This window comes from Mus musculus, chromosome 12, assembly GCF_000001635.26.
Source record: "Mus musculus strain C57BL/6J chromosome 12, GRCm38.p6 C57BL/6J".
Taxonomy (NCBI): domain Eukaryota; kingdom Metazoa; phylum Chordata; class Mammalia; order Rodentia; family Muridae; genus Mus; species Mus musculus.
In genome coordinates this window covers 101,469,013-101,496,022 of record NC_000078.6, presented here as the reverse complement: position 1 = coordinate 101,496,022, position 27,010 = coordinate 101,469,013, and the positions used below count along the sequence as shown (strand labels likewise).

The 27,010-nt window shown below is 38.6% G+C and overlaps 1 protein-coding gene across 2 annotated transcripts in view; it reads right to left on the bottom strand.

Moving 5' to 3' along the window:
- Window positions 1-27,010, bottom strand: part of Catsperb (cation channel sperm associated auxiliary subunit beta) — a 221,365-nt gene that overhangs the window by 129,987 nt on the left and 64,368 nt on the right. For both annotated transcript variants that reach the window (XM_006515929.1, NM_173023.2), the window contains exons 8-10: window positions 15,197-15,292; window positions 14,950-15,068; window positions 12,816-12,848 (exon numbers count right to left, since the gene is read on the bottom strand). In XM_006515929.1, coding sequence (XP_006515992.1) covers window positions 12,816-12,848; window positions 14,950-15,068; window positions 15,197-15,292 — 248 coding nt within the window. The remainder of the gene's footprint in view (window positions 1-12,815; window positions 12,849-14,949; window positions 15,069-15,196; window positions 15,293-27,010) is intronic.

Sequence of the window (27,010 nt, the reverse complement as noted above, 5' to 3'; positions counted from 1 at the left end):
GTTTCAGTTAAGGCATTTATTTCTTTTTCTTTTGTTACTAGCTTTGAACCCTTTAAAAGAGCATTTTATGAATTTCAAAGTTTTTTTTTACTGTGCCTCTCATGTTTATGTGCTTATTTTCTTTAAACGTATCAATTTTAAGTTATTCATATCTATCCATGAAAATTTCATATCCAGATTACTTCCTTTTTTAACATTAAAACATGACTTTAAACGTTTTCTCCTAGGTCAGAAGTTTTCTTGTTTTGATATCTTGTCTTCTCTCAGTCTGTCTCTTGCTCCAGCTTCCTTCATTGTGAGTTCATCACACCCTGTCTTTTGGTTCTCAGGGAGAAGCTTTTCTAACACCCAGAAGTTGCTTCACCAGATCCTCATTCCTCCTCCACTCTGGGAAGTTGTTGGGTCCAGAGGTGTTGACTCTTTTGGCCAGCATAGCTCCTTCTCAAAGGGACTTAACCTCCCTATAAAAATGATTACCAGTTAGTCTTCTGCCTCCCTAGGATACTGATTGCTAGTTTTTACTCAGCAGAAGCTCCATAAAGAATTGCCTCTGCTTTGCCTCACTGTTGTTTGGTTTGGTTTGGTCTGGTGTTTGCTTGTTTGTTTTGCAGCTGGCTATGTATGTGCCTTTCTGCATCCTGGGAGTATATTCTAGGAGCCTTGAAATCCTTCCTGAGAAACTGGTAACTGTTTTATTTTTGTTTGTGTCTAAGTGGTGGTTAGCCAATATGCTTGACCCAGGAGTGGCACTATTTGGAGATGTGGCTTTGTTGGAGGAGGTTTGGCCTTGATGGAGGAAGTATGTCATGGTGGAGGTGAGCTTCGAAGCTCCTCCCAGGGTAGTAGAGTCAGTCTTCTAGCTGCCTTCAGATGAAGATGTTGGACTCTTAGCTCCTCCTGCACCTTGCCTGGACTATGCCATGCTCCAGCCTTAATCATAATGGACTGAACTTCTGAATCTGTAAGCCATTCTCAAATAAATCTTGTCCTTTATAAGAGTTGCCTTGGTCCTGGTGTCTGTTCACAACAGTAAAACCCTAATTAAGACTCTGTGTGGGCCATCTTGGGTGCAAACTCGGTGGAGGATACCAAGGTCCCCAGAGGATTCTCCACACTGCAGGCACCCTAGCACACCCAGGATCTTGTGATCACTGGTGAGTAGAACACAACATCTGTTCCAAAAACCCAGAGGATCTTGTGCTAACAGGAACAGGGACAAAGGACAAAGGCTGGCCCTAGCACACCTAGAATCTTGGGATCACTGAGACCAGTCTACACAGGAGAGCACGAGTGGCAGAAGCAACAGAGCTTCTTGGACAGGGTCCCTTCAGGCCTCGATCCTCAGCCAAGAGGCAGAGTTGAGACCCAGACCCCTGGGCACATTCCCTGCCAGAAGAAAGTAGGCCTAGGAAAAAATCAGGAACCATAGAATCTAGCATCAGTAACAGAATAGAAGAGATGGAAGAGAGAATCCCAGGTGCAGAAGATTTCATACAGAACATGGACACAACAATCAAAGAAAATACAAAATACAAAAATATCCTAACCAAATCACCCAGGAAATCCAGGACACAATAAGAAGACCACACCTATGGATAATAGGTATAGATGACAATGAAGATTTCCAACTTAAAGGGCCAGCAAATATCTTCAACAAAATAATAGAAGAAAACTTCCCTAACCTAAAGAAAGAGATGCCCATGAACATATAAGAAGCCTACAGAACTCCAAATAGACTGGACCAGAAAAGAATTCCTCCTGACACATAATAGTCAGAACAACAAATGCACTAAATAAAAATAGAATATTAAAAGCAGTACAGGGAAAAGGTCAAGTAACATATAAAGCCAGGCCTATTAGAATTACACCAGACTTCTCACCAGAGACTATGAAAGCCAGAAGGTCCTGGACAGATGTTATACAGACACTAAGAGAACACAAATGCCAGACCAGGCTACTATACCCATTAAAACTCTCAATTACCATAGATAGGGACACCAAAGTATTCCATGACAAAACCAAATTCACACAATATCTTTCCACGAATCCAACCCTTCAAAAGATAACAAAGGGAAAACACAAGGAGGGAAATTATGCCCCAGAAAAAGCAAGAAAGTAATCCTACAACAAACTTAAAAGAAGACAACCTCAAGAACAGAATCCCAACTCTAACAACAAAAATAACAGGAAGCAACACTTACTTTTCCTTAATATCTCTTAATATCAGTGGACTCAATTCCCAAATGAAAAGAGATAGACTAAAAGGCTGGCTACATAAACAGGACCCAACTTTTAGCTGCTTACAGGAAACCCACCCCAGGGACAAGACAGACACTACCTCAGAGTGAAAGGCTGGAAAGCAATTTTGCAAGCAAATGGTCTGAAGAAACAAGCTGGAAAAGCCATTCTAATATCGAATAAAATTGACTTCCAACCCAAAGTTATCAAAAAAGACAAGGAGGGGCACTTCATACTCATCAAAGGTAAAATCTTCCAAGACAAACTCTCAATTCTGAATATCTATGCTCCAAATGCAAGGGCAGACACATTCATTAAAGAAACTATAGTAAAGCTCAAAGCACACATTACACCCCACACAATAATAGTGGGAGACTTCAACACCCCACTCTCATACAATGGACAGATTCTGGAAACAGAAACTAAACAGAGACACATTGTAACTAACAGGTTATGAAAGAAATGGACTTAACAGATATCTAAAGAACATTTTATCCTAAAACAAAAGGATATATCTTCTTCTCAGCAACTCATGGTACCTTCTCCAAAATTGACCATACAATTGGTCACAAAACAGGCCTCAACAGATACAAAAATATTGAAATTATCTCATGCATCTTAAAAGATCACCACAGACTAAGGCTGATCTTCAATAACAACATAAATAATAGAAAGCCAACATTCACGTGGAATCTGAACAAAACTCTACTCAATTATATCTTGGTTAAGGAAGAAATTAAGAAATTAAAGACTTTCCAGACTCTTTAATGAAAATGAAGCCACAACATACCCAAACTTATGGAACACAATGAAAGCATTCCTAAGAGGAAAACTCATAGCTCTGAGTGCCTCCAAAAAGCAACTGGAGAGAGCATACACTATCAGTTTGACAGCACACCTAAAAGCTCTAGAACAAAAGGAAGCAAATTCACCCAAAAGGAGTAGATGGCAGAAAATAATCAAAATCAGGGCTGGAATCAACCAAGTGGAAAGAAAAAGAACTATACAAAGAATCAACCAAACTAGGAGCTGGTTCTTTGCGATAATCAACAAGATAGATAAACCCTTAGCCAGACTCACTATAGGGCACAGGGACAGTATCCTAATTAACAAAATCAGAAATGAAAATGGAGACATAAAAACAGACCCTGAGGAAATCCAAAATATCATCAGATCCTACTACAAATGACTATACTCAACAAAACTGGAAAACCTGGATGAAATGCACAGTTTCCTAGACAGATACCAGGTACCAAATTTAAATCAGGATTAGATTAATTACCTAAACAGTCCCATATCCCCTAAAGAAATAGAAGCAGTCATTAATAGTCTCCCAACCCAATAAAGCCCAGGACTTAGTACAGAGTTCTATCAGACCTTCAAAGAAGACATAATTTCAATTCTTCTCAAATTATTCCACAAAATAGAAACAGAAGGTACTCTGACCAATTAATTCTATGAAGCCACAATTACTCTGATATCTAAAAAACCTAAAGACCCAACATAGAAAGAGAACTTCAGACCAATTTCCCTTATGAATATCGATGCAAAAATACTCAATAATATTCTCCCAAAGGGAATTCAAGAACACATCAAAATGATCATCCATCAGGATCAAGTAGGATTCATCCCAGAGATGCAGGGATGGTTTAATATACAGAAATCCATCAACATAATCCAGTATATAAACAAACTCAAAGACAAAAACCACATGGTCATCTCGTTAGATGCTGAGAAAGCATTTGACAAAATCCAACACCCCTTCATGATAAAAGTCTTGGAAAGATCAGGAATTCACGCCCATACCTAAACATAATGCAAGTAATATACAGCAAATCAGTTTCCAATATCAAACTACATGGAGAGAAGATGAAAGCAATCCCACTAAAATCAGGGACTTGACAAGGCTGCCTACTTTCTCCCTACCTATTCAATATAGTACTTGATGTCCTAGCCAGAACAATTTGACAACAAAAGGAGGTCAAGGGATACAAACTGGAAAGGAAGAAGTCAAAATATCACTATTTGCAGATGGTATGATAGTATATATATATATATATATGTATATATATATATATACATTTATATACATATATACGTTTATATTATATATATATATGTGTGTGTGTGTGTGTGTGATCCTACAAATTTCACCAGAGAACACCTAAACCCGATAAACAGCTTCAGTGCAGTAGCTGAATATAAAATTAACTCAAACAAATCAGTGGCCATTCTCTACACAAAGGATAAACAGGCTGAGAAAGAAAGTAGGAAAACCACATCCTTCTCACTAGTCACAAATAGTCTAAAATACTATTGTGACTCTAAGCAAGTGAAAGATCTTTATGAGGAGAACTTTAAGTCTCTGAAGAAAGAATTCAAAGAAGATCTCAGAAGATGGAAAGATCTCCCATGATCATGGATTTGCAGGATTAATATAGTAAAAATGTCTATCTTGCCGAAAGCATTCTACAGATTCAATGCAATCCCCATCAAAATTCCAACTCAGTTCTTCACAAAGTTAGAAACGGCAATTTTCAAATTCATCTGGAATAACAAAAAACCTAGGATTGCAAAAATTATCGTCTACAATTAAAGAACCTCTGGTAGAATCACCATGCCTGACATTAAGCTGTACTACAGAGCTATTGTCATAAAAACTGCATGGTACTGGTACAGTGACAGACAGGTAGATTAATGGAACAGAACTGAAGACCCAGAAATGAACCCACACACCTATGGTCACTTGATATTTGACAAGGGAGCTAAATACATCCAGTGGAAAAAAGACAGCATTTTCAACAAATGGTGCTGGCACAACTGGCGGTGAGCATGTAGAAGAATTCGAATTGACCCATTCTTATCTCCTTGTACTAAGCTCAAGTCTAAGTGGATCAATGAACTCCACATAAACCAGAGACACTCAAGCTTATAGAGGAGAAGGTGGGGAAAAGCTTTGAATATATGGGCACAGGGGAAAAATTACTGAACAAAAAAAGCAATGGCTTGTGCTGTAAGATTGAGAATTGACAAATGGAACCTCATAAATTGCAAAGCTTTTGTAAGGCAAAGCATACTGTCAATAAGACAAAAAGGCCACCTTGGGAAAAAAAATCTTTACCAATCCTAAATGAGACAGGGGAATAATATCCAATATATGTATGTAATATATATATAAACTCAAGAAGATGGATTCCAGAAAACTAAACAACCCTATTAAAAATTTGCAAACTTTATATGCCTCAGTACAGGGAAATGCCAGGACCAAGAAGAGGGTGTGAATGGGTAGGGTAGTGGGGGGGGGGGTATGGGGGAGTTTTTGGATAGCATTGGAAATGTAAATGAAGAAAATACCTAATAAAAATAATTAATTAAAAAATAAAAGAAAATTTGCAATGGACACTGAAAATTAAATTCTCTCCTTAACTTCTTAAAACAAAAATGAAAATTTCAATAAATATTTGCACTTTCTAAAAAAATGGGGTACAGAGCTAAACATAGAATTCTCAACTGAGGAATATCGAATGGCTGAGAAGCACCTGAAAAATTGTTCAACATCCTTAATAAACAGGGAAATGCAAATCAAATCATCCTTGTGATTTCACCTCCCACCAGTCAGAACGGCTAAGATAAAAAATTCAGGTGACAGCAGATGTGGTGAAAGAGGAACACTCCTTCATTGTTGGTGGGATTGCAAGCTGGTACAACCACTCTGGAAATCAGTTTTTTGGGTCCTCAGAAATATGAACATAGTACTACAGGAAGATACAGCAATTCCTCTCCTGGGCATATACCCAGAAGATTTTCCAACTTGTAATAAGGACACATGCTTCACTGTGTTCATAGCAGCCTTATTTATAAGAGCCAGGAGCTGGAAAGAACCCTGATGTCCCTCAACAGAGGTATGGTTACAGAAAATGTGGTGCATTTACACAATGGAGTACTACTCAGAAATAAAAAACAATGAATTCATGAAATTCTTAGGCAAGTGGATGGATCTGGAGGGTATCATCCTTAGTGAGGTAACCCAATCACAAAAGTACAAGCATATATGCACTCACTGATAAGGGGATATTAGCCCAGAAACTTAGAATACCCAAGATATAATTTGCAAAACACAATTAAATCAGGAAGGAAGACCAACCTGTGGATATGTCACTCCCTCTTAGAATAGGGAACAAAATACTCATGGAAGGAGTTACAGAGACAAAATTTGGAGCCAAGACGAAAGGATGGACCATCCAGAGACTACCCCACCCAGGGATCCATCCCATAAACTACCACCAAACCCAGACACTATTGCATATGCCAGAAAGGTTTTCCTGACAGGACCCTGCCATAGCTCTGTCATGAGGCTATTCCAGTGCCTGGCAAATACAGGAGTGGATGCTCACAGTCATCTATAGGATAGAACACAGGGCCTTCAGTTGAGGAGCTAGAGAAAGCTCCCAAGGAGCTGAAGGGGTCTGCAACCCTATAGGTAGAACAACAAAATGAACTAACCAGTGTCCCCAGAGCTCGTGTCTCTAGCTGCATATGTAGCAGAAGATGGCCATCATTGGGAAGAGAGGCCCCTAGGTCTTGCAAACTTTATATGCCCCAGTACAGGGGAATGCCAGAGCCAAGAAGTGGGAGTTGTTGGGTAGTGGAGCTGGGCAGAGGGAGGGTAGAGGGAATTTTCGGGATAGCATTTGAAATGTAAATAAAGAAAATATCTAATTTTAAAAAAAGGTAATACATAGATTCTGAATATATAAAGATGTGCCTTTGATCTCAATACCCTGCTAGACAAAGGCAGAGACAGATCGGTTCCTTGTGAGTTGAGGCCAGCCTAATCTACAGAGCAAATCCAAATCAGCCTGGGCTACAGAGAGAAGCCACGCCTTAATAAATAAGAGTGATTGTTTTAAATTATCAAAGATACTAATTTCCAAAGAAGGAAGAAAGAAATTAGAATTGATATAAATGTTTTTAAGGATACTTAGATGACAAATAAATCCAGGCCTTCAATCTCAAAACACGGGGAATAAAGCCAATGACAAGTAAGTTGGTAAATTTGAGGCCAGCCTAATTTATAGAGCAGATCCAATCAACTTGGGCTACAAAGAGAAACACTGTTTCCATAAATATTAGTAACTAATTTAAATTGTTTTAATTATCAAAATGAAGGTGGTTATACATTTGATGGTTATGATGGCATTACAAATTGCCTGTGACAGAAGCCAAAATGGAGCAGATCTAAATAAAATAGATTCAGGGCCTACTAAATTGGAGCAGTCTGTACTTTTAATGACTTCAAATTACTGAACCAAAGGCAAGCTACGTTAAGAAGAGAGGTTATGTATGTATGTTAACAAGAAAGAAACAAAGGATTTGGATTCCTTCCAAACTAATAAAGGTCAGATTTGATAGAGGAAGACCTGCTAAAGATCTTAGTTTCAGACGGGAAGAAAAAAATCAAGAAGACCGAACAAGAGGGATAATGTGATTTGCTGATCCCTCTTCATGGAAACAGCCCTGAACTGGCTGAGACATAAATTGTCTCTAGCCATAACTTCAGCTATGCATACCAATGGATCTTGTTGGTACAGAGTTCTCAAGATTCATAATGTGATTCTTTCATATAGCATGAGTGGGGATTTATATTACAGTTTGGTTATATGTTCAAACTGACTCATGAAGAAAGCCAGTTTTCTTCACCTGCTCAAATGAGGAGCAAAAATTCATCTTTAACTGATCTCTGCACATTCCATACGTAACGTTAATATAAAAATATATATTACCTTTAAAACTTTATGTTCACTAAGAAAAAAAAAAAAAGAAAAGAAAACCAACAAGCCAACAATCAAGAATACAGCCCTGACAGGATTCAGCCTCAAGGATGGTGAGATGCTGATACCTGCTCTGCTGTTCCATCTCCCTGTGAGATCCTGCCTCAAACGGATACTGTTAGATGTGCTTCTGAAACAGCTTCAAAAAGGACCGCTAATCCCAAATGACCTTGGTTCATCCATCCTTTCAGACTGTTTCACTCAGGATTGCAATTAACCCTGAACTTTCTCAACACAGAGAGACTGGGCAATTAATACTAGAGCTAGTTTTCCTTTTTTTTTTTTTTTATCCATTTTCCCATTTCATTTGGACCCCAAACAGGAATTCTTTGCCCCAATACAGCAGGAAGCAATTATAAGGAGACTGTCATCATAATCCCTTAAGTCAAGGAGGATGGTTTGGGTAATTTTATAAATTAGACATATATTGTCATTTTAAGGGATAATTTACAAGTAATTATGGCCTTAGATGAGGAGGAAACTAAATAGGGAGGATAGATTCAGGGATTTCTATTTTTCCCTTCCTCTTCTATATCCTTTCTTACATAAAGGGTAGGGGGTTGAGAAGGAAAAGAGGGGATATAGAAATATTATATAAAGTAAACAAATAGTGGTAGATTATTGAATCTACCCCTTTAAATAAAAAATATCCTATAGCCATAATCATATATTGATATAGATCATTTTATATTAACACAAAATTAAGGTTATATTTCCCTATATTCATATAGAATTTTGTAGACTAATACAAGCTTAAGGTTTCCATTGGTATAAATCTTTGTATATTGATACAAAATTTAACATTAATTGTATTTCAACATAATATAGATATGTTTCAATTTTTACATAGACATTATGTCTATGCTACCCATTTAAATATACAAGATTTAGTCCCAGTTGTTTTACTAGCTGCTGTTTCAAACTGTTTAAGATAATGAGTAATGCAAGTTAAGAGTCAGAGAGTCAAACTCAAGGCCATGTGAGATACTAATCTAAATCATACATCCTGGATCAAACAGATAATGGGTAGCTAGAGACAGGCAAATTTTGCTTGCTTGGGTATACTATGAATAGATAGATGGTTTTCAAAAGCACCAGAGATCCACAGAATATAGCATGTACAATTATTTCATTATTAAGACCTCTTTGACTATGAGACAGGTCTGCTCTGACAGTACAGCCATTCCACTTGAAAGATGATGAGCATCCATAACCTCCATGTAAAGTTGCTTCAGTCGTGGCAAGCTGGCCACTGGGCAAGAAATGCCCTAACTTCATCTACAGAGAGAATGTGGCCCTAAAAGGACAAATGGACACAGGACAGTCAACTGCTAAGCTCTATCAAGAGAGGGCAAGCTAATGCTTCATACTTTCTGCTTCACCTAAGGGCTGTCAGGTGTTCTTGACAAGATGGCTGAAGGGAGATGCTCCAACAGTATAAAGAATGTTGGATACTGTCCAGAAAGTCTGCTGTCTCTGTCATATTTATAATTTTTGGAAGCTGAATTCCTGCATACTCAAGTAATGCTTATCCCTTCTCAGGCCTCTGATGGGTTTGAAGACTAGAAAGTCATAGTATTATTATAAGCCTAAATTGTTTTCGATTTAAAAAGATGTTCTAAGTCTAAGAAGATGTTTTTACTTTAATAATATGGATTTGAATAGAAAATTATTTAGATATGGGACTCTAAACTCACCAAGATAGGATAGATGATAGACTATCTAAGTTGTCAAATATAAATTGACAGGCTTTTATAAATGAATATCATAGCTTATAGTTTTCATAATTGTTATAATTGTATTCAATTTATATTTAAGGAGAAAAGATCACTTTATTGGACAAAAAAGGAAAGTTGTTTGTGGCTCAGTCTTTTGCTAAGTATTGTAAGGTACTGACCCCCAAGGTCTGGTTGTCCCCATGGACCTAAAAACTGTGATTGCAGATTCAAATGATACTACATGACCTTGTTGCTCACACCAAGATATCCATGGTTGCTGAATGTCTATAGCCTAAAGCTGAGCAGAATTGAGATAGGCAGTGTTTGGAGTTCCTAGGCTTGGTGTCTGAGGATAACCATGACGGAAAGACAGTAGAAAGTAGAGAGTGGTGGAAACCATCATGGGGTAAGTGAGTCAAAAAAAAATGGCCATGAGGGTTAGCCAATTGGAGTTAAGAGCTGCTCAGATAGAACATGGCAAAGTATAAAATGGCATTATCAAGGGGAAAATAGTATACAAGGTAGATATCTGCTCAGCTTTAGTATGGATTAGGGCTTATTACAATTATAAAAGTTGTATGGCTGTTAGCCAGGAACCAAATGATCAAAGATGTGGCAGAAACCCCAGATTGAGATTAATTATATTCTATAACATTGCAGTTTTCACTTAGCCCAGCTAGCTCCCAAATAATTGAGGCAGAATATTTTAATTATTTGACAGATTTATGGCACAACTCAGCAGTATTGATCTATTTTAATCTCCTCAACTAATCTGCCTACCTCCCAGCCCAACCCCCCACGATGTTTGCATTTTGTGGCTTTCTCTGCTCCAGCTGTTTTCTTTTCTTTTTCTTTTTTTCTTTTTTTTTTTTTACAGTGACATGAACAAACCAGTTTTTATTTTACTCAACCAGATGTTAGCATATGTTATCAACAAATAGAAAAAGAATGGTTTCTATTTTAACCTACACTCTGATTGTATAGGAAAAAAAACTCCAAGGATCTAAGAATACCTTGTAACTCAATAGCACAATTCAAATGCACATTTGAGGTGTACCTGAGGTGATATGCATATCTGCACTGTCCAGTTCAGTGGCCAAAGACATACATTTCTGTTAACACTTGAAACATGGACCAATAGACTAAAGAATAGCATTTTAATTTTATTTCATTACAGTTGACTGCATTTATATTTAAATCATCACATACAACTAGTCCCTATGGAATGGCCCAGCTCTAGACTAAACTCAACAAGCAATACTCTGGTTTGAAATGTAGTACAAAATGATTCATATTCAGAGACAAGAAAAGCTTTTTGTTGGTTTCCAGCTCTTACTTTACTCTAGTATTCTCATCCAGCTGTTTTCTTATGATGTTTCCTGGACCTTCTTCTCATGCTTGGATTCTCACTTCCTATCTCTCGACCACTCTGCTGGCTGGTTGAAGTCCAACTCTGTTCTCAGCCCTGCTCAGCCATTGGCTGATCAGGTTTTGACAAATCAGAGAATGAACGAGGTGCAATGTTGTGGTGGTTTGAACATGCTAGGCCCAGGGAGTAGGAGGTATGGCCTTGTTGGAGTAGGTGTGACCTTGTTGGAGGGTGTGTGTCACTGTGGGCATGAACATTGAGACCCTCCTCTTTCCTGCTTGAGAGTTATCCTGGCTGCCTTTAGATCAAGATCTAAAACTCTCAGCTCCTTCTCTAGCACATGAATGTCTTGATGCTGCCATTTTTCTTGCCATGATGATAATGGACTGAACCTCTGAAATTTTAAGCCACCCCCAATTAAATGTTGTCTCTTATAAGAATTGCCTTGGCCATAGTGTCTCTTCACCTCAGTAAAACCCTAACTAAGACAAATGCTTACACAACATTGAGGCAGGAGATACTTAGAATAGGCATGACAATATGATGCTGTTCTCTACCCTGTTCTGATTCCTACCAGACATGGGGGCAGAGAAATCAGCATTCGCATAATACAAGGATAATCTTTACACAATTGGTGCACAATATTAGTCCCACAACAACTTATTCATGAAAAACCATTAAATATCCTTAAAGTGATTCTGGTGATGATTACACAACTCCACAAATACACAAAATAACATATGGATGAACATATTAAAAACATAAAAGTTTATGCCATGTGAATTTTACCTTGATAAAACTGCTAAGCAAAGACAAAGACCTTTCAAGAATGAGTGTTCCATTATTTATTTGAATTATGCTATACCATTACTGAAATTATCCAGTTAAAATAAAACTTTTGAGTTCTCTTAAGAGCCTTAAGGTTTGCAGGGTACCATGATTATTATTATTAATCTGGACAATTTTAATATAGAACCTTTAGTGTGTATTGAACTATGCTATGCCTCTCCCTTCTGTTTAGATGATTCATGCATTTTTCTCTATGAATCCAAACTGGAACAGTCCAATGACTAGCCTTAGAAATGATTTCACTTATGTGAGGCTGACCTCAAGCCAAGGATGTTTTGACCCTGAGTCACAGGATTGTTTGTTCTTAGAGTTCTGAGGATAAGTCTTTTCTCTGCAGGATCCTCTACTTGCCTATCCTCTACTGCTCTACCATGCCTAGAGTCATGTCCTCATAGTTTGGTTTGTATTCTATGCTTTAAACAGAGTACCCAAATTTGATGAAATAATTTCCATGCTATATTGTTTTGCTAGAACAAGTAAATGTTTGTGTACACTGAATATGTTGGTATTGCTAGGAATTGAACCCAGAGCCTGAACATGAAAGGCAAAGACTCTACCACTGAGCCACATCTCCTGATATAGCAATGTTAGCAATCTCCAGAGCAATCTGAGCAAGCCCAGAGAGAACCGAACAGTAGGAAATTGTGGCTACTGAAATGAGGAGGGCCTGATAGCTATAGAGAAAAGTTTTTAGTTTAAACTGAAAATAATTTTATGGTAGCAAAAAAGGTCTAGACTATGAATTATTGCTCTGCAAATTATGAGGTGAATAGGTATCTTCTAAACCAATATTAGGAAATCAAGTCTTACCCTTTCAAATCCACAAAACTCTGCTCTGGAAAGCTGTAGGAAGAATGAAAAGGAGGAAGAAGAGGAGGAGGAGGAAGAGAAGAAGAAGAAGAAGAAGAAGAAGAAGAGGAGGAGGAGGAGGAGGAGGAGGAGGAGGGGGAGGAGGAGGAGGAGAAAGTTAAAAATGTACTACCTTTTCAGAAGTTATAATAAACTTTGTATTTAATTTTACCACAAAGAATCCTTATATATATGTATATGTCTTTCTGCCTGAGGAAACTTTCTAATCTCTGTAGCAAGGCCTGGATATACAGTCCCAATTTCACTTCTACTTGCTTCTTGGTGGAATAATTTTCAGTTGACCTATCACAGAAATTTCTAACAGGATTGAACACAGTTCTATGCAGAATTTTGGGGTCTTCCTTATTTTTAATCAGTTTGTAATTTTATGTATGTATGGGGACAGCATGGCACTTCAATGTACTGGTAGCTGTATAATTATCATCAGGATAGTTGGCACATCTGTCATCATAGGCATGTATCATTTCTCAGACAACACTTAATTTCTGTTAATTTTAATATAATGTTTAGTTCTATAAATTACCTTACAGCATTTTGGGACCCTATTGACCAATAAATAAATATACAAGTATTTATGGGTAAATGATATCTTTCCCATTGCATATATTTAAAGTTTGCCACAAATGGTAAGCAATAAAACTAGTGGCAATTTCAACTCATACACCAAATAATATGAAGCAAAGGGAAAGTTTGCAGAATTATATTTACATCTTTTTAACTTTTATGATTATTGGTTCTAAAATTGCTGGGAGCTTTGCACCAGGCTGGGTCCTCTCTGATGCAACTGAAGGAGAAGAGCAAAGGGTTGCTTTTTATAATAACTTAGGTCTATCTTTAAGTTACTCTGAGGCCAGAAGCTGCAGGCCTCTAGATCTATTGAAGCTTGTTGCTAACATCTGGATAGTAGGTAACGGATTTATTGCTATTGCTTTCTTCTCTGTCCAAGCAGCCAGAAGCCTTTGTGACTAGGCTGGATAACTCTTTGTGAACCAGAGAGGAAGGAAAGGAAAGAAAATTTGCATTTTCTACAGGCAAATATGCACAGACCCACAAACATTCATATACCCACACTCTGGGCAGGTCCTACAATCTGCCTCAATTAACTACAAAAGTATTCATGGATGTTGGCAAATGTGCACATATACCTACACGCATACATATAGACAGACATGTACACTTGGATGGATAAATGGATGGGTGGGTGGGTGGGTGGGTGGATGGATGGATGGATGGATGGATGGATGGAAGGAAGGATGGACTGGGCAAAGCTCCTCAAGCCAAACAATCCAAACAACAAATTTATTTTTCCTTGTACTTTTTATACCTTCTTAAACAAAAAGTTCTTTAGAAACCTACCTCAGAGTTAAATGTTACATAAAATGGGAGTTGCAGAAGGATGTTGATATTAAATTCAAAGCAGTGTTTTATTCTAATATTCTCATTGTACATTTAAAGAAACAATTTTTACATAGTCTTGCCTTTTCATAATACACACCTGTGGCTTTATCCTTGGTAATAAATATTTTTCCTTGATCCTATTTTTCCCAGCCTATTTTGCTTTTTAGTGTGATTATGAAAGCTCACTGTATTTCTTATTATGCAGCCTTTACTTGCTTTTATGAGGTGTAGGCACATTCTATTCTTAATTCTAACTTTATTACATTTTTCTAGCAAAGCAACTAAGGCCATCCCTTAAACCTTGCTTCCTAAAATTATTTTAATCAAATCAGGAATTGTGCAGAATCATCAATTTCATCTAACAGCATTAATTCGTGAAAGTTCATCTTTATGTTGATATGCATGAAATCTGATCAATAGAATGGGGGAATGTCAAGGGATTGTTATATTAATTTAATAATGTGAGGATCTCTCTGGGACCTTGACTCATAGAGCTCACCCACTAACGACCATGCAAAAAAACGGTGGACCACCTACATACAGGAAGGCTATCTGTTAACCTTAGCCTTTCCTAGATAGCTCTTGACAACTACTCATCACTCAATTGAAAAATATTTCTTTGTATACCACAGACTATATTAATAGTTAACAATGAAATACAAAGCAATTTTCATACCTTTATCTGTGAAGTGGTTGGATAACGAAGATCACTACTTACATAAAGACCCAAAGAGGTAAGGATGACTAAAAAATGATTTGTTAAAACCAGATCTATCACTGTGAGTCCTTGGTGTTCTGAAGGAAGAAATCAGATCACACCATAGATTAGAAACAGTGAGCTCTTTAGCAAAGTCATTTCCGAAATACTGAATGCAGTTTGATATCAATGATATGATGAAGATGAAGACAACCAGAAAAATTACCATCTTTAAGTTCTGCATAGATTATCTCTGTGAGGTCATGCCATATGCATTCCTTATAGGTCCAAAATCCAGAAATGGTTTTTCCTATGAAAACACCTACCATGAAAAAAAAAAGTAATTAGAGCCAGGCAACTTTAGAGAACTCTGTAAACATTTTATACCTTCAATCCAGGCTCCTCCATGCTGAATTAGACAAGGTTGACTAGAACTGACAGAATGAATATCTATCTATCTATCTATCTATCTATCTATCTATCTATCTATCTATCTATCTATCCATCTATCTGCTATAAACAGGCATTCATCTGAGGAAGATCAATGATTAATTAGAATGCCATATAGGCTGTGGTCCAGCTGCTCCAACAATGGCTGTCTAACAACAGATAGTCCAGGAATGCAGAAATTGTTCAGTCCACCTGGCTGGGTGTCCCAGCTGATCTTGAGCATATGCCAGAGTCCTGAAGAAGTCAGTTCTAATGCCAATGAAGGAATATACTTTCTAGCAATGGTAAGGGCAACAGGCAAAACCCAAAAGCTTACTTCTTCCATGTCCTCTATATAAGATGCCACCAGTGGATATATCCCTGATTAAAGGTGAGTCTATCCATTTTATATGATTTACTTAAGAAAAAAAACCCTCACAGGATATGGAGAGCTTTTGGGGGCACTTGGCAGGAATCTGACTTTTGGCCAGGACAAGAAAGTAAGCTCAGGCAGGAATCTAATTTTAGGCTAGAACAAAGAAGTAGGCTTCAGGCAAGAATCTGACTTTGGGCTAGGATAGGGAAGTAGGCTCAGGTGTCTTGGTCATCCTGATAAGTCTTTAGAAACAGTGATCTGGGAGTGATCATGGAACTTTGTTTATTGCCTTGCTTGTTCCTTGACCATTTGTGTTTATTGTATTGCTTGTTCCTCAACCTAGAACTGATCTTAATATTTGAATGTAATTAAAATGGTATAAAAGCAGATTGGGAAAAAATTAAATCCGCCTTAGCCTCAGAACTGGCTGGGGTCATGCTACAATGTTGTCTGAGTGTCTTTTTCTTTTTAATACTCACTCCTGCCCTGGAGAACCTGTTGACTGATTGAGCTGGCCTGGTCAACAAGTGTAACCAGCCTTTTTAGGTTTTAATAGATTCTAGATGTAGTGAGGCGGACAGCCAAGAATCACCATCATGAGTTCACCTCTTGTCAACTTGACAAACAATCATATCTCCTTATATCATGGTTAATTTCCAAATGAAACCAATAACCATGCCATAATTATGCCTCTCATGATATACCTTTTGTCCTTGTGGGGCTGAGGTACTGGGGAACTAGGAAGAGCTGGTCTGGCGTAGGAGTGGGGTTGAGTCATACCCAACCCCACAACTCTTGTCTTGAGATCAGTAAGAGTTTGGACCACTGCTTCCCCTGCCTTGGGCCTTTGTGTCCTGTACTGCCCCCTACCTTTGCCCCAACCAATAGAGGTCATGTATTCACAACCAAGTTAAACTTAACCTCTCTTACATTGTCATGGTCAAGTTCAACCAGGTTAAACTCAACCTGTCCTTATATTGTCAGAGACAACAGAACTTAAAGTTGTAGGAATAGGAAGCAAAAAATTTTCTAGTGGATCACTAGAAGTGATAGTGAGTGGGACTATTTTTTTTATCACCCCTTGATTCCCAGACTTGTGGATTCTGGGTATAGGAGAGATAATACTGTTATTTGATCCTATTCAAAGCATACAACAGTTAGTTCTGCCAATGAGTACACTTGCTTGAATACCTCGACCAATTCCACAAAGGTTTTAATAACTTTTGTTCTCCCTCTCTGTTCCAAATTAAAATGAGATTCTCAATGAAGCCTGCCTCCAGAGAAGTCTGTTTCTCTCAGCTCTCACCCATTGCCAGAGGTCTCTGTCACCCCTGACCATTTTGCCTCCTGATTCCTCCCCTCAGGTTTCCTGAACCCCTACCACCACCACCTCCACCCCTGGCCTTAGTTTCAGTTGTGGACCAACTTTCCCAGGAAGGGCAGGACAAGTGGAAACCTAATGGCATATACTCACAAATACAAATACTTCATTTACTTAAATAGGTCATAATTAGGATTAACATGCTATAGCAATGCCTCATACACATGCAAACACATTCTAAAGTTTAGAATAGAGGGCAATGGCCCCTGAGTAACATTCTTTTAGTATTTCAAAATTTTAAATATAGTAACCACAATATTTCTTAATTGATGCTATATTGGATGATAAAAACAATTGAGAAATAAAACAGAAATAACTGCAAAAGCAAATTCTTAACAAAATATCAGAAAAAAATCAATTATAATCTGTGTTTCTTCGACTGGTCACATGATACTAGCTAGTATTTATAACTATCTTTAACTACTACACTTTCTGTATTTCCACCACCCTCAACAAGACCTCAGAAGTTCTTGGCTCTTTGCCTGGAGAATTGATGCATTCCTTCCTTCCTGATGAGACTGTGCCCTTTGTCAGCCTGCCTAAATTAAGTTGTTGAAATTTCTCCTTGGACAAAGTGGCCACAGGATAGTCTGAGTTTCCTGTTTGAGGGAATACATGTTGTGTCTCCTGGCAGGTACACTCCCCACTCTGGAACAAAATATTTTAGGTCAGCAGAACTTAAGGTTGTGGCAATAAGAAGCAAAATTTTTTCTAGTGAGTCACTACGGGTGATAGTGCATGCAAATATTCCCTTTGCTACCCCTTAATTCCCGTACCTGTGGATCCTGGGTATAGGAGAAGTAGTACCATATATTTGATCCTATCCAAAGCATATACCACTTTCTAGCAATTCTTGATCCAGGCCTTCAGGCCACTACTGCCACATAATCTATGCTATAACTGTGTGTTCAAAATCCTATCTCATTATTTCACCAGGCCATCTGCTTCAGGATGCTGTGGGACATTCTTAGGTCAGTGAACATACTAAGACCTATGAGCATAGGCCCACTGTTGCACTTCTCTGGCTATGAAGTAAGTTATTTTGTCACAGGCAATACCATGTGGGGTATCATGATGGTTGTTAAGGCATTCTGGAAGGGCACAGATGGATGTGCAAAAACATTAGGTGCAGAAAAGGCAAATCCAGAAGTACAATAAGAATCTACTGCAGGAAGTACAAAGCACTCTTCCTTTTCTTGAGAAAGTTGTCCAGTGTAGTCAACCAGCCACCAATTTGCAGGCTGCTCATCCTGGGCAACTGTACCATAACTGGGGCTCAGTGTTGGTTTTTACTGTCAGAAGATCTGGTACTCAGAAGCAGTTGTGTCAAGGTCAGCTTTTGTGAGTGGCAGTCTATGTTGTCAAGTTCATACATACCCTTCATCTCTGCCACCATGGCCTCCTTGTTCATGAGATCTTTGGGTAATGACAAAGATATCAGGGGAAAGTGGCTAACTCTTCATAGAATGGGTCATCCTACCTACTTGATTATTGAACTCTTTCCCAACTGAAGTCACCATTTGACAGGCATTTACATGGGTCATGAGTATATTCACATCCTTCACCCTTTTGGAGAGATCTATCTTCATAAATCTTCCCAATATGTCTTTCTCACGAAGTATCAACCATTGTCTTTCCAATCCCTGACATCTAGTCATTCCAGTGGCTACATACAGCCTGTGAACCAATAAACAATCACACATCTGGCCATTTTTCCTTCCAAACAAAATACATGGCCATGTACATTGCCTGATGCTTTTCCCACTGATGATTTTTCTTTGCTGGTGCTTTGAGGCTCCCAGAAAACAGGCTATAATGCTGCAGCTGTCAACCTATGCATTGTGTGTGCATAACATGCAGAATCGAATCATCAGTAATCCAGGCCCTACTCTTCTTCTCCATAGTCAACTGATATGGCGCGTACCCCATGAGGCTACAGTTGCATACTTGGGAATAAGCAGCATTGTAACAACAGTAGAAACTCTAGGCATTTGAGAAACTTCTTCATGAATCCTGCCGGTGCCTTCAGGACCTCCACAGGCCTGATCTTATATTCTACTTCCATTTTGTAATAGATTGCTGCTGTACACATCCTACTTTATGGCTTGGTGGGTCACCCAGCTCATAATGGGAAGCATAGTTTGCATGGTAACTTGGTGGTCCATTGTTTAATGTTCAGTTTCCAGTAAGACTATTAACAGGCCAAGAGGTGTCTCTCAAAGAGAGAATAGTTTTCTTCAGATGATGGTGGAATATTGTTTCAAAATCCCAAAGGTGTCTTCTGTGATTCTCCTATATAGAACCTCCAAAGGCCCCAAATGGCATCCTTATCTGCAACTGACACCTCAAGTATCATTGGGTCTGATGTATCATATGGTCCATGTGGTAGATCAGCCTTCTCTGCAGCCTGGCCCTGTTAAGGAGCCTTCTCTTGTGCTAGCCTTAAACAAAGCTGGCAGCTCTCCAAGTCACTTGGTATCCGTAGCATATTCAAGTGAGTAATGTGCTGTCTCTGGAATCCAAATAGGCTCAGTAAATGTTGTGCTTCTTTCTTGGTGGTGAGAGGGAGCCAGGTACAATGATTTATCCTTCATCTCAGAAGGAATATCTCTGCATGCTTCACAGTACTAAACGTCTAAAATCTTCACTGAGGTAGGTAGAAGGCCCTTGAATTTGGGTTGGATTTATTTTCCATTCTCTGATGTGCATATCTGTTACCAACAAGTCCAAAGTTGCTACCTATTGCACACCTGGTCCAATCAGCATAATATCATCAATATAGTTGCTCAAGGTGATATTTTATGGGAGAAATAGAGGATCAAGATCTCTTTTAAGTTATGAAATAAGGATGGATTGTTAATGCATCCTTGAGGTAAAACTGTAAATGTATATGTTTAGCCTTTACAACTGAAAGCAACTTCCTTCTGATGTTCCTTATGTAGAAATACTTAAGAAGAAAAGACATTTGATAGACAAATAGATGCATACCATGTACCAGTATATGTGTTAAGCCCCTCAAGTAAGGACAATATCTGGTAGAGCAGCTGCAATCAGAGTCACTACTGATACCTTTCTATAGTCAACTGTCCTTCTCTAAGAAACATCTGTCTTCTGCACTGGCCAGTCAGGAGAGTAAAGAGGAGATGTGGTGGAAACCGCCACCCCTGCATCTTTCAAGTGCTTGATGGGGGCACTAATTTCTCCAATTACTTTTGGGCTGTGATATTTGTCTTCGATTCACTATTTTCCCAGGTACATGCTACTTCAATAGATTCCATTTGACCTTTCCAACCATAAAAGCCCTTGTTCCACAAATCAGGGAATCAATGTGGGTATTCTGTCAACTTCTCAGTACCAATTGTACATTCTGAAACGAGGAATAACTACAGAATGATTCAGGGAGCTTCTTCAGTCAAACTTCATGAAACATCTGACCTCCACACACCCATTTAGCAGAAGGGTCACAATTATTCATAGGCTCATCAGGAATCTATATCAATTCTGAACCATTATCCAATATATCCTAGGAAATCTGATACATATTTTTTTCTTTTCCACAGTATACAGCTACCCTTGTAAAAGGTAATATGTTCCTTTGTAGAAGGAATGAAGAAAAGGCCAACAGTAACTTTTAGGAATTTTAGCAAAGTCCTTATTCATGAGAACCTGACCTTCCCTTCATTCAGTGGGTTCTGGATCTGAGATTTCTTTTTGCCACAATTCAATGTAGTCTTTCCTTAATTTGAGAATGTTTCCAGTTATAAAGATTGAACAAATGCAGTAAGATTATTATCTATTTCATGCCTGGAAACATCATTATTGATAGTCATTACTAAATGTCCATACCAGTCATAGCACCATAAAAATCACTCTGTCTGTGCCGTGCACTAACGGGTCAGGCTATTGTGGATATTGCTTTGTCTATGTTACCAACTACAATAACTATAATCACCTTGTCTTTGGTGATTCGGTGCTGCTACCTGCCTCCTGCTGCTTCAAGGCCCAACTAATCCCTTTGCATTTAATTAATCCAAGCAAGCAGCAGCATCTTCATCCCAAAGGTCTGACACAAAGAAATGGGCAACAACTGTAACTGGGATACGTTCTTCTAATTAGGCTTCCTTGTCTGGCCTCAGTGGGTGAGGATGGCCCTAGTCTCACAGAGACTTGATATGCCAGGGTTGGGGATATCCGGGGGACCTTCACCCAGTCAGAGGAGAATAGGATAGGGATATGGGGGGGGGGGGGAAGGATTGTGGGAGGAGGTGACTGGGAAGGAGCAGAGTGATGTAGAATGAATAGGTAAAAATAAACGAAAATAAATTTAAAGAAGAAAGAAAGAAAATGGGCAACAACAAAGCTCTTCACATGTAGTGGTTCCCTTCTCACCATTTTCAGTGTTAGTGAAGAGCATGTTTTCTGGGCTTTCCCATTGTGTAGGATTAGGGAAAACCATATCCACTCTAACATTGGAATTTCCTTGGGCCTTAAAATCCCTTCCTCAGTACTAAGACAAGGAGTATCAGCCATCTCCAATCCTTTTTCAGTAGGCCATCTTTTGACAAATGCCACAGCTAACCATTCACATAAAATTTTGATGCCTTTTTAAAATTTCCCTATTTGTGAGTTTCCACATTTAAACCTAGAATCTCTACTCAGTGCACACATATCAATGACCGCAACCTGATTCAGTTTTATTCACCATTATCCCATACACTTAAAATCCATTCCCACACATATCTCCCAGACTTTTCATTGAGTGAATTTGTTCTCTGGTAGTATAGCACACATCCTCATGAACTACATTTTCCATCTCCTTTCTAGGCACCTGCTTAACCAGATGTCTTACCTGACATCTCCTTCAGGGAAAGTTACTGCTGGCTGAATAGATAATAAAGAAAATATTTTCTCACTCATAGGTGGATAGGGCAATTTTTTGGAGGTTGAAGCAGAAATATATTTTTTGCTAAAGGTGGAGAGTCTACTGAATCTGAGGTCTCAAATTTCCCAGCCTCACTAGGGTGCTCTTACACAACTCAATCCCAAGATATAGGAGTCCATTCTTTACCAATAATGTCCTTAATTTAATCGCCAGCACCCACCAAGGCTGTGCATATGTGTTACCAACAAGTCCAAAGGGGTTACTACCTGCATCTCATTTGGTCCAATCACCATAATGTCATCAATATAATGGCCCAATGTGATATTTTGTGTGAGAAATAAACAGTTAAGATACCTTCTAAGTTATGAAACAGGGATGTAGAATTTGTAGAGTTGTATTTTTGTTCTAATTCTGTTAATCTTATAGTAAAAGCTTTGATTTGATTTTCTGTAACTTGAGCTCCATGATTCCTGGAGAGAAGATTCTCTTCTTGGAAAAACTTAGATACCTTTAAACCCTTCCCCCCCCCCCAGACAGGTTTTCTATGTATAGCCCTGGCTGTCCTGGAACTCACTCTGTAGACCAGATTGGCCTTGAACTCAGAAATCCAACTGCCTCTGCCTCTCAAGTGTTGGGATTAAAGGCATGTGCCACGAATGCCCCGCTACCTTTAAACTTTTTTATGCACAGCTGCTCAACTTTACATGGAGTTCACTGCTGTCTCTCACTGTATTCCGAGATGCTAGAAGTTGCTTGACCTTATCAGGAAGCTTTTTCTTTTCATTTGTCAGTTTATCTAGAGGTTCTTGGAACACCCAACCTGCAACATTTTCTCCTTTTCTTCTTTTCTCCTTCTCCTTTTCTCCTTTCCCCCTTTCTCCTTTTCTTCTCCTTTTCTCCTCCTTTTCTCCTTCTCCTTCTTTTTCTTTACAAATTGTCAAAATTCTTACAAATAGTCTCTAATTCCCTTGCCTCTTATAATCAGCAAATGGTATAACCAAATGTATTAATCTTGATAAGTCTTTAAAATAGTTCACACCATGAGTTTTCAGTATCATAAAGTATCTAGGAGTGCCTTTAGTAACTATAGCTGTAAGTACATTCAAAACTATTCCAGATAATTAAAATTTTTCATCCTTATTTTTTTTCATTTTTCATCCGTATATTTCCATTGCTCTAAAACCACTCTGATTTATACAATACTAATGCAAAAATCTGTATTAGAAAGGGTTCTCTAGAGGAATGAAACTTACAGAAAACTACATTTATTCCCATATATATGAATATATTCCAAAATATGAATTATATATATATTATATATATGAATTATATATATATATATATATATATATAGTCAATATCTATTAATTCCAATATGTATTACTTACATGGGATTTATAAGAAGTTTGTAGGCTGTTGTCTAGCTAGCCTAACAATGTCTATTTACCAATGAAAAATCCAGGAATCCAGTATTTGTTCATTCCTTAATTCTGGATGCCTCAGGTGGTCTTCAGAATTCTTAAGAGGTAGGTGTGAGATGGTGGGCCATACCAGAAAACTTGGTAGTTTGAGCAGGTTCAGAGTCCCCAGCACCCAGGCACCCACCTGAGGTGGTAGGTGGCTCCCTGCTCCCTGTCAGATTCCTGGCCTTGAACATGTGCCATACTTCCTACAAATGGAAACGTGACCTGAGGTCACATAGCCCCAGGACAGAGTTCTTCATGCTAATAAGGTTTCTAGAGGCCCTGAGAGTTTAGCCAATAAGCTTTCCTTCCCAGATATTCCTTGCTGGAAAAAAAAAAAATCTCTGGTTCACTCTGAGAAGTTGAGATGCATCCAGTTTTCCACGTTGAACAGTAGATAAACAGTGGGGATAAACCGTCTCTTCTATCAAAACAACTGTGGGGAGCATGGAGTAGGCCTTTGCCTAATAATTGTAGATTGCATCTCCCATAGAATGCCTGGCTGCATTTCCTACAACCGCTGCAAAGGATAATCACAAGCAAGCTAAGCTGCAGTTCTTCATTTTCCCAGCCCCAGTTTGTTTTAGTCTTTCGCCCGTGGGCCCACAACTTTGTTCCAACTCTTCTCGACTCAACAGCGCCTGGATGTCCAGCGTTTGGGAACACCTCATCCGTGGTGCATTGCAGCCCATGGACCAGCTCCTGAAACTTCATTCCCAATAACTCTGTGCAATACCCCAGCAGCAACCAGATTTCCGGGAGGCAGGGAACCCTAGCTTTGGCCTCTCACATTTTAAAGTGCCTTGCCCCACACCCCTGAGTCGTACTTGGTACTTCCCTAAAGTCCAGCACCTGACATCAGTGGTCCTGGGTAAAGGCAGTCAAGAGCACTCCTCCAGTTGTTTTGCCTCCCAGTGGTCTGTTGCACACTCCAGTCGCTTGGCAGAACTTGAACCCACAGTTAGGGACCAAGTAAGGGAGTGGACTTGCCAGTAACAGCAAGAACATTCAGGCAAAGAGCAAATGCTTCATTTTATATGTCCTATATTAAGGCAGCCACCAAAGGGTGTGGCCTAGATTAAAGGTGGTTCTTCCCTACTCAAATGATCTAGACAAAAATTGGGTCATGCTATTTCCAATGAAAGAAAAATTCTCCATGGGAATGCCCATCTACTTGGGTTTTAATTAATTGCATATATAGTCAATTTGACAACCAAGAATAGCCATCAAAGAACCTGATCTTTCCTCTCCTCACTTTGCCTCACACTCTCACTTCCAAAGACATTGGGAGGATGAAGCAGGTCCAGGTCACACCATAACATTTTATGAACGACCTCATTGCCTCCTGTGACTATCACGTGGATGTCATGATTGAACATGTAATGATGACCATGGCTACTCTACTGAGGTGCATGGAGTGTTGGTGTAGGTAGATGAATAAAGAGAAATGTGTATCAATGGAATAAAGAAGGAATGGGCTGAGTTTTCATCTGGGTTGACATAGTTTCTAGTATAGGGAAAGCAGAGGGAGGCATGACAATGTGATATTGACTAAACTAATTCAACAGAAGAAGACATCTATCTATACTTAGAGGTATGCAACAGACTCTAAGACATTAGGAAATCATACAAATTCAGAAGTAGACTTCTGTTGATACTCTAAATACATTGATTAAATCTATTAGTATATTAAAAGGTACTCTAGAGAAGTGTGTGTGTGTGTGTGTGTGTGTGTGTGTGTGTGTGTGTACACGGGTTTTTCTCAATCTTATCTCAAAGTTGATCATTTATTCGTTACAGTTAAAGATGCTTAATTTTGACTGTATTCAGACACAGAAGGAGAAATTATTTCTTGGATTGGTGGCATGAATCTTTAATCCCAGTACAAGACAGGCACATGGATCCTTTTGAGTTTGAAGCCAGCCTGGTCTGCATAGTGAGCTCCAGGCCAGTCACTCCAGCCAGCTACCCATTAATATCCTGTCCCCAAACAACAACAAAGAAAGCAAAACCTTCCACTGAAACTACCTACATTTCTTGGAACGCAGCTGCTGGTAGTTTTCTTTGTTTTTTCTTCATTCTTTTACCCTATAGTTTCCTTTATTCTACAGCCTCTTCCTTATTTATTTATTTATTTATTTATTTTTGGTGTGTTCTTTCTTCATAGCAATTACATAGTGTCTTTGTTGCAGGACACATGTAGTAAAAGGAGAATGAATGTTGGGAGCTTTTGATCTAGCCTTCTTTCCTTCATTGTTTAAAAGACTTTAGACAGTAAATTGAGGGAAGCCATCTTCTTTAGAGAGATTGAAAAGCAAATATCCTTTACTAAGTCTCTTGCCCCACAACTGACAAAGTAACAGTATCTATCAGTCCAATAAAGCAATCTCTCTCCCTCCCTTCCACCCCCATTTTCTTCTCTTTCTCTCCTTCCCCAACATACCCCCAATCTGACATCACTTGGATTAGTGTCCACATAGCATCCCTAAAGAAACTTACACATTATGCCTTCAGATGTCCTTGACTTATAGCATGAATGACCCTTACTCAATAGTAGCCACACCCTGCACTGGGTCAAGACACCTTTCTCAAGTAGAAAACCTTGTCATTTTGACAATATACTCTTTCACTCTTCATCTAAACTTCAGTAAGCAACTTTTGCACCATGCACTTCTCATAGGAAGTATGAAAATTGTACTCATTGTCTACTTTGATGAGTTTCAAAAACTGGTGGCTGGGATAGAGACATTCAGCTTCATCTTGACACAGCCAAGACCAAACCCTACTTGGCAGCTGAGACTTGCACCTTCATATCTAGGCCCCAGGAAGGGAGAGGCTAGAGGATAAGTTAAAGATTGATCATTCCTATGTAGTGAAGCCTACAATCTGCAAATTGCAGGCTTTAGAGGAATTCCAGTTTCACATACATATCCATGTCCTGGGAGATCATGTAATGCATTGCCATTGGACAGAATTTCCTGTGCTTGGGAACAGCCTAGATCTTACTCTTAGTACCTCTTTGTTTGCTGTTCACCTGCATACTTTGTAACATTCTTGACAGCACCCTGCTACTGTTTTTTTTTTTTATTTTGAGTTGTTGCACAGACAAAGACTATACAGTATTTATTATACTATGAAAGTCATGAATCTTAACATTTCTCCAATCACTTAGGAAAGAATCTTACACAGAGCAAATATATGTTTTAAGTCTAAATTTTATTTTACCAAGTTATATGACTTAGGGTTTAAAAAAAGATAGGGATTCTTTTAACAGTCAGAAGCAACAACTGAAAGTAAAAAGACACAAGGCCCACTAGAGCCAGTTCTATTTACTTTGGTACTTTGTTGTTGTTGTTGTTTTTTTTCCTATTTTTTATTTTTATACTATATTTATGATTTTTTTTATTATTTTTTAATATTTTTTTAATTACGTATTTTCCTCAATTACATTTCCAATGCTATCCCAAAAGTCCCCCACACCCCCCCCCCTACTCCCCTACCCACCCATT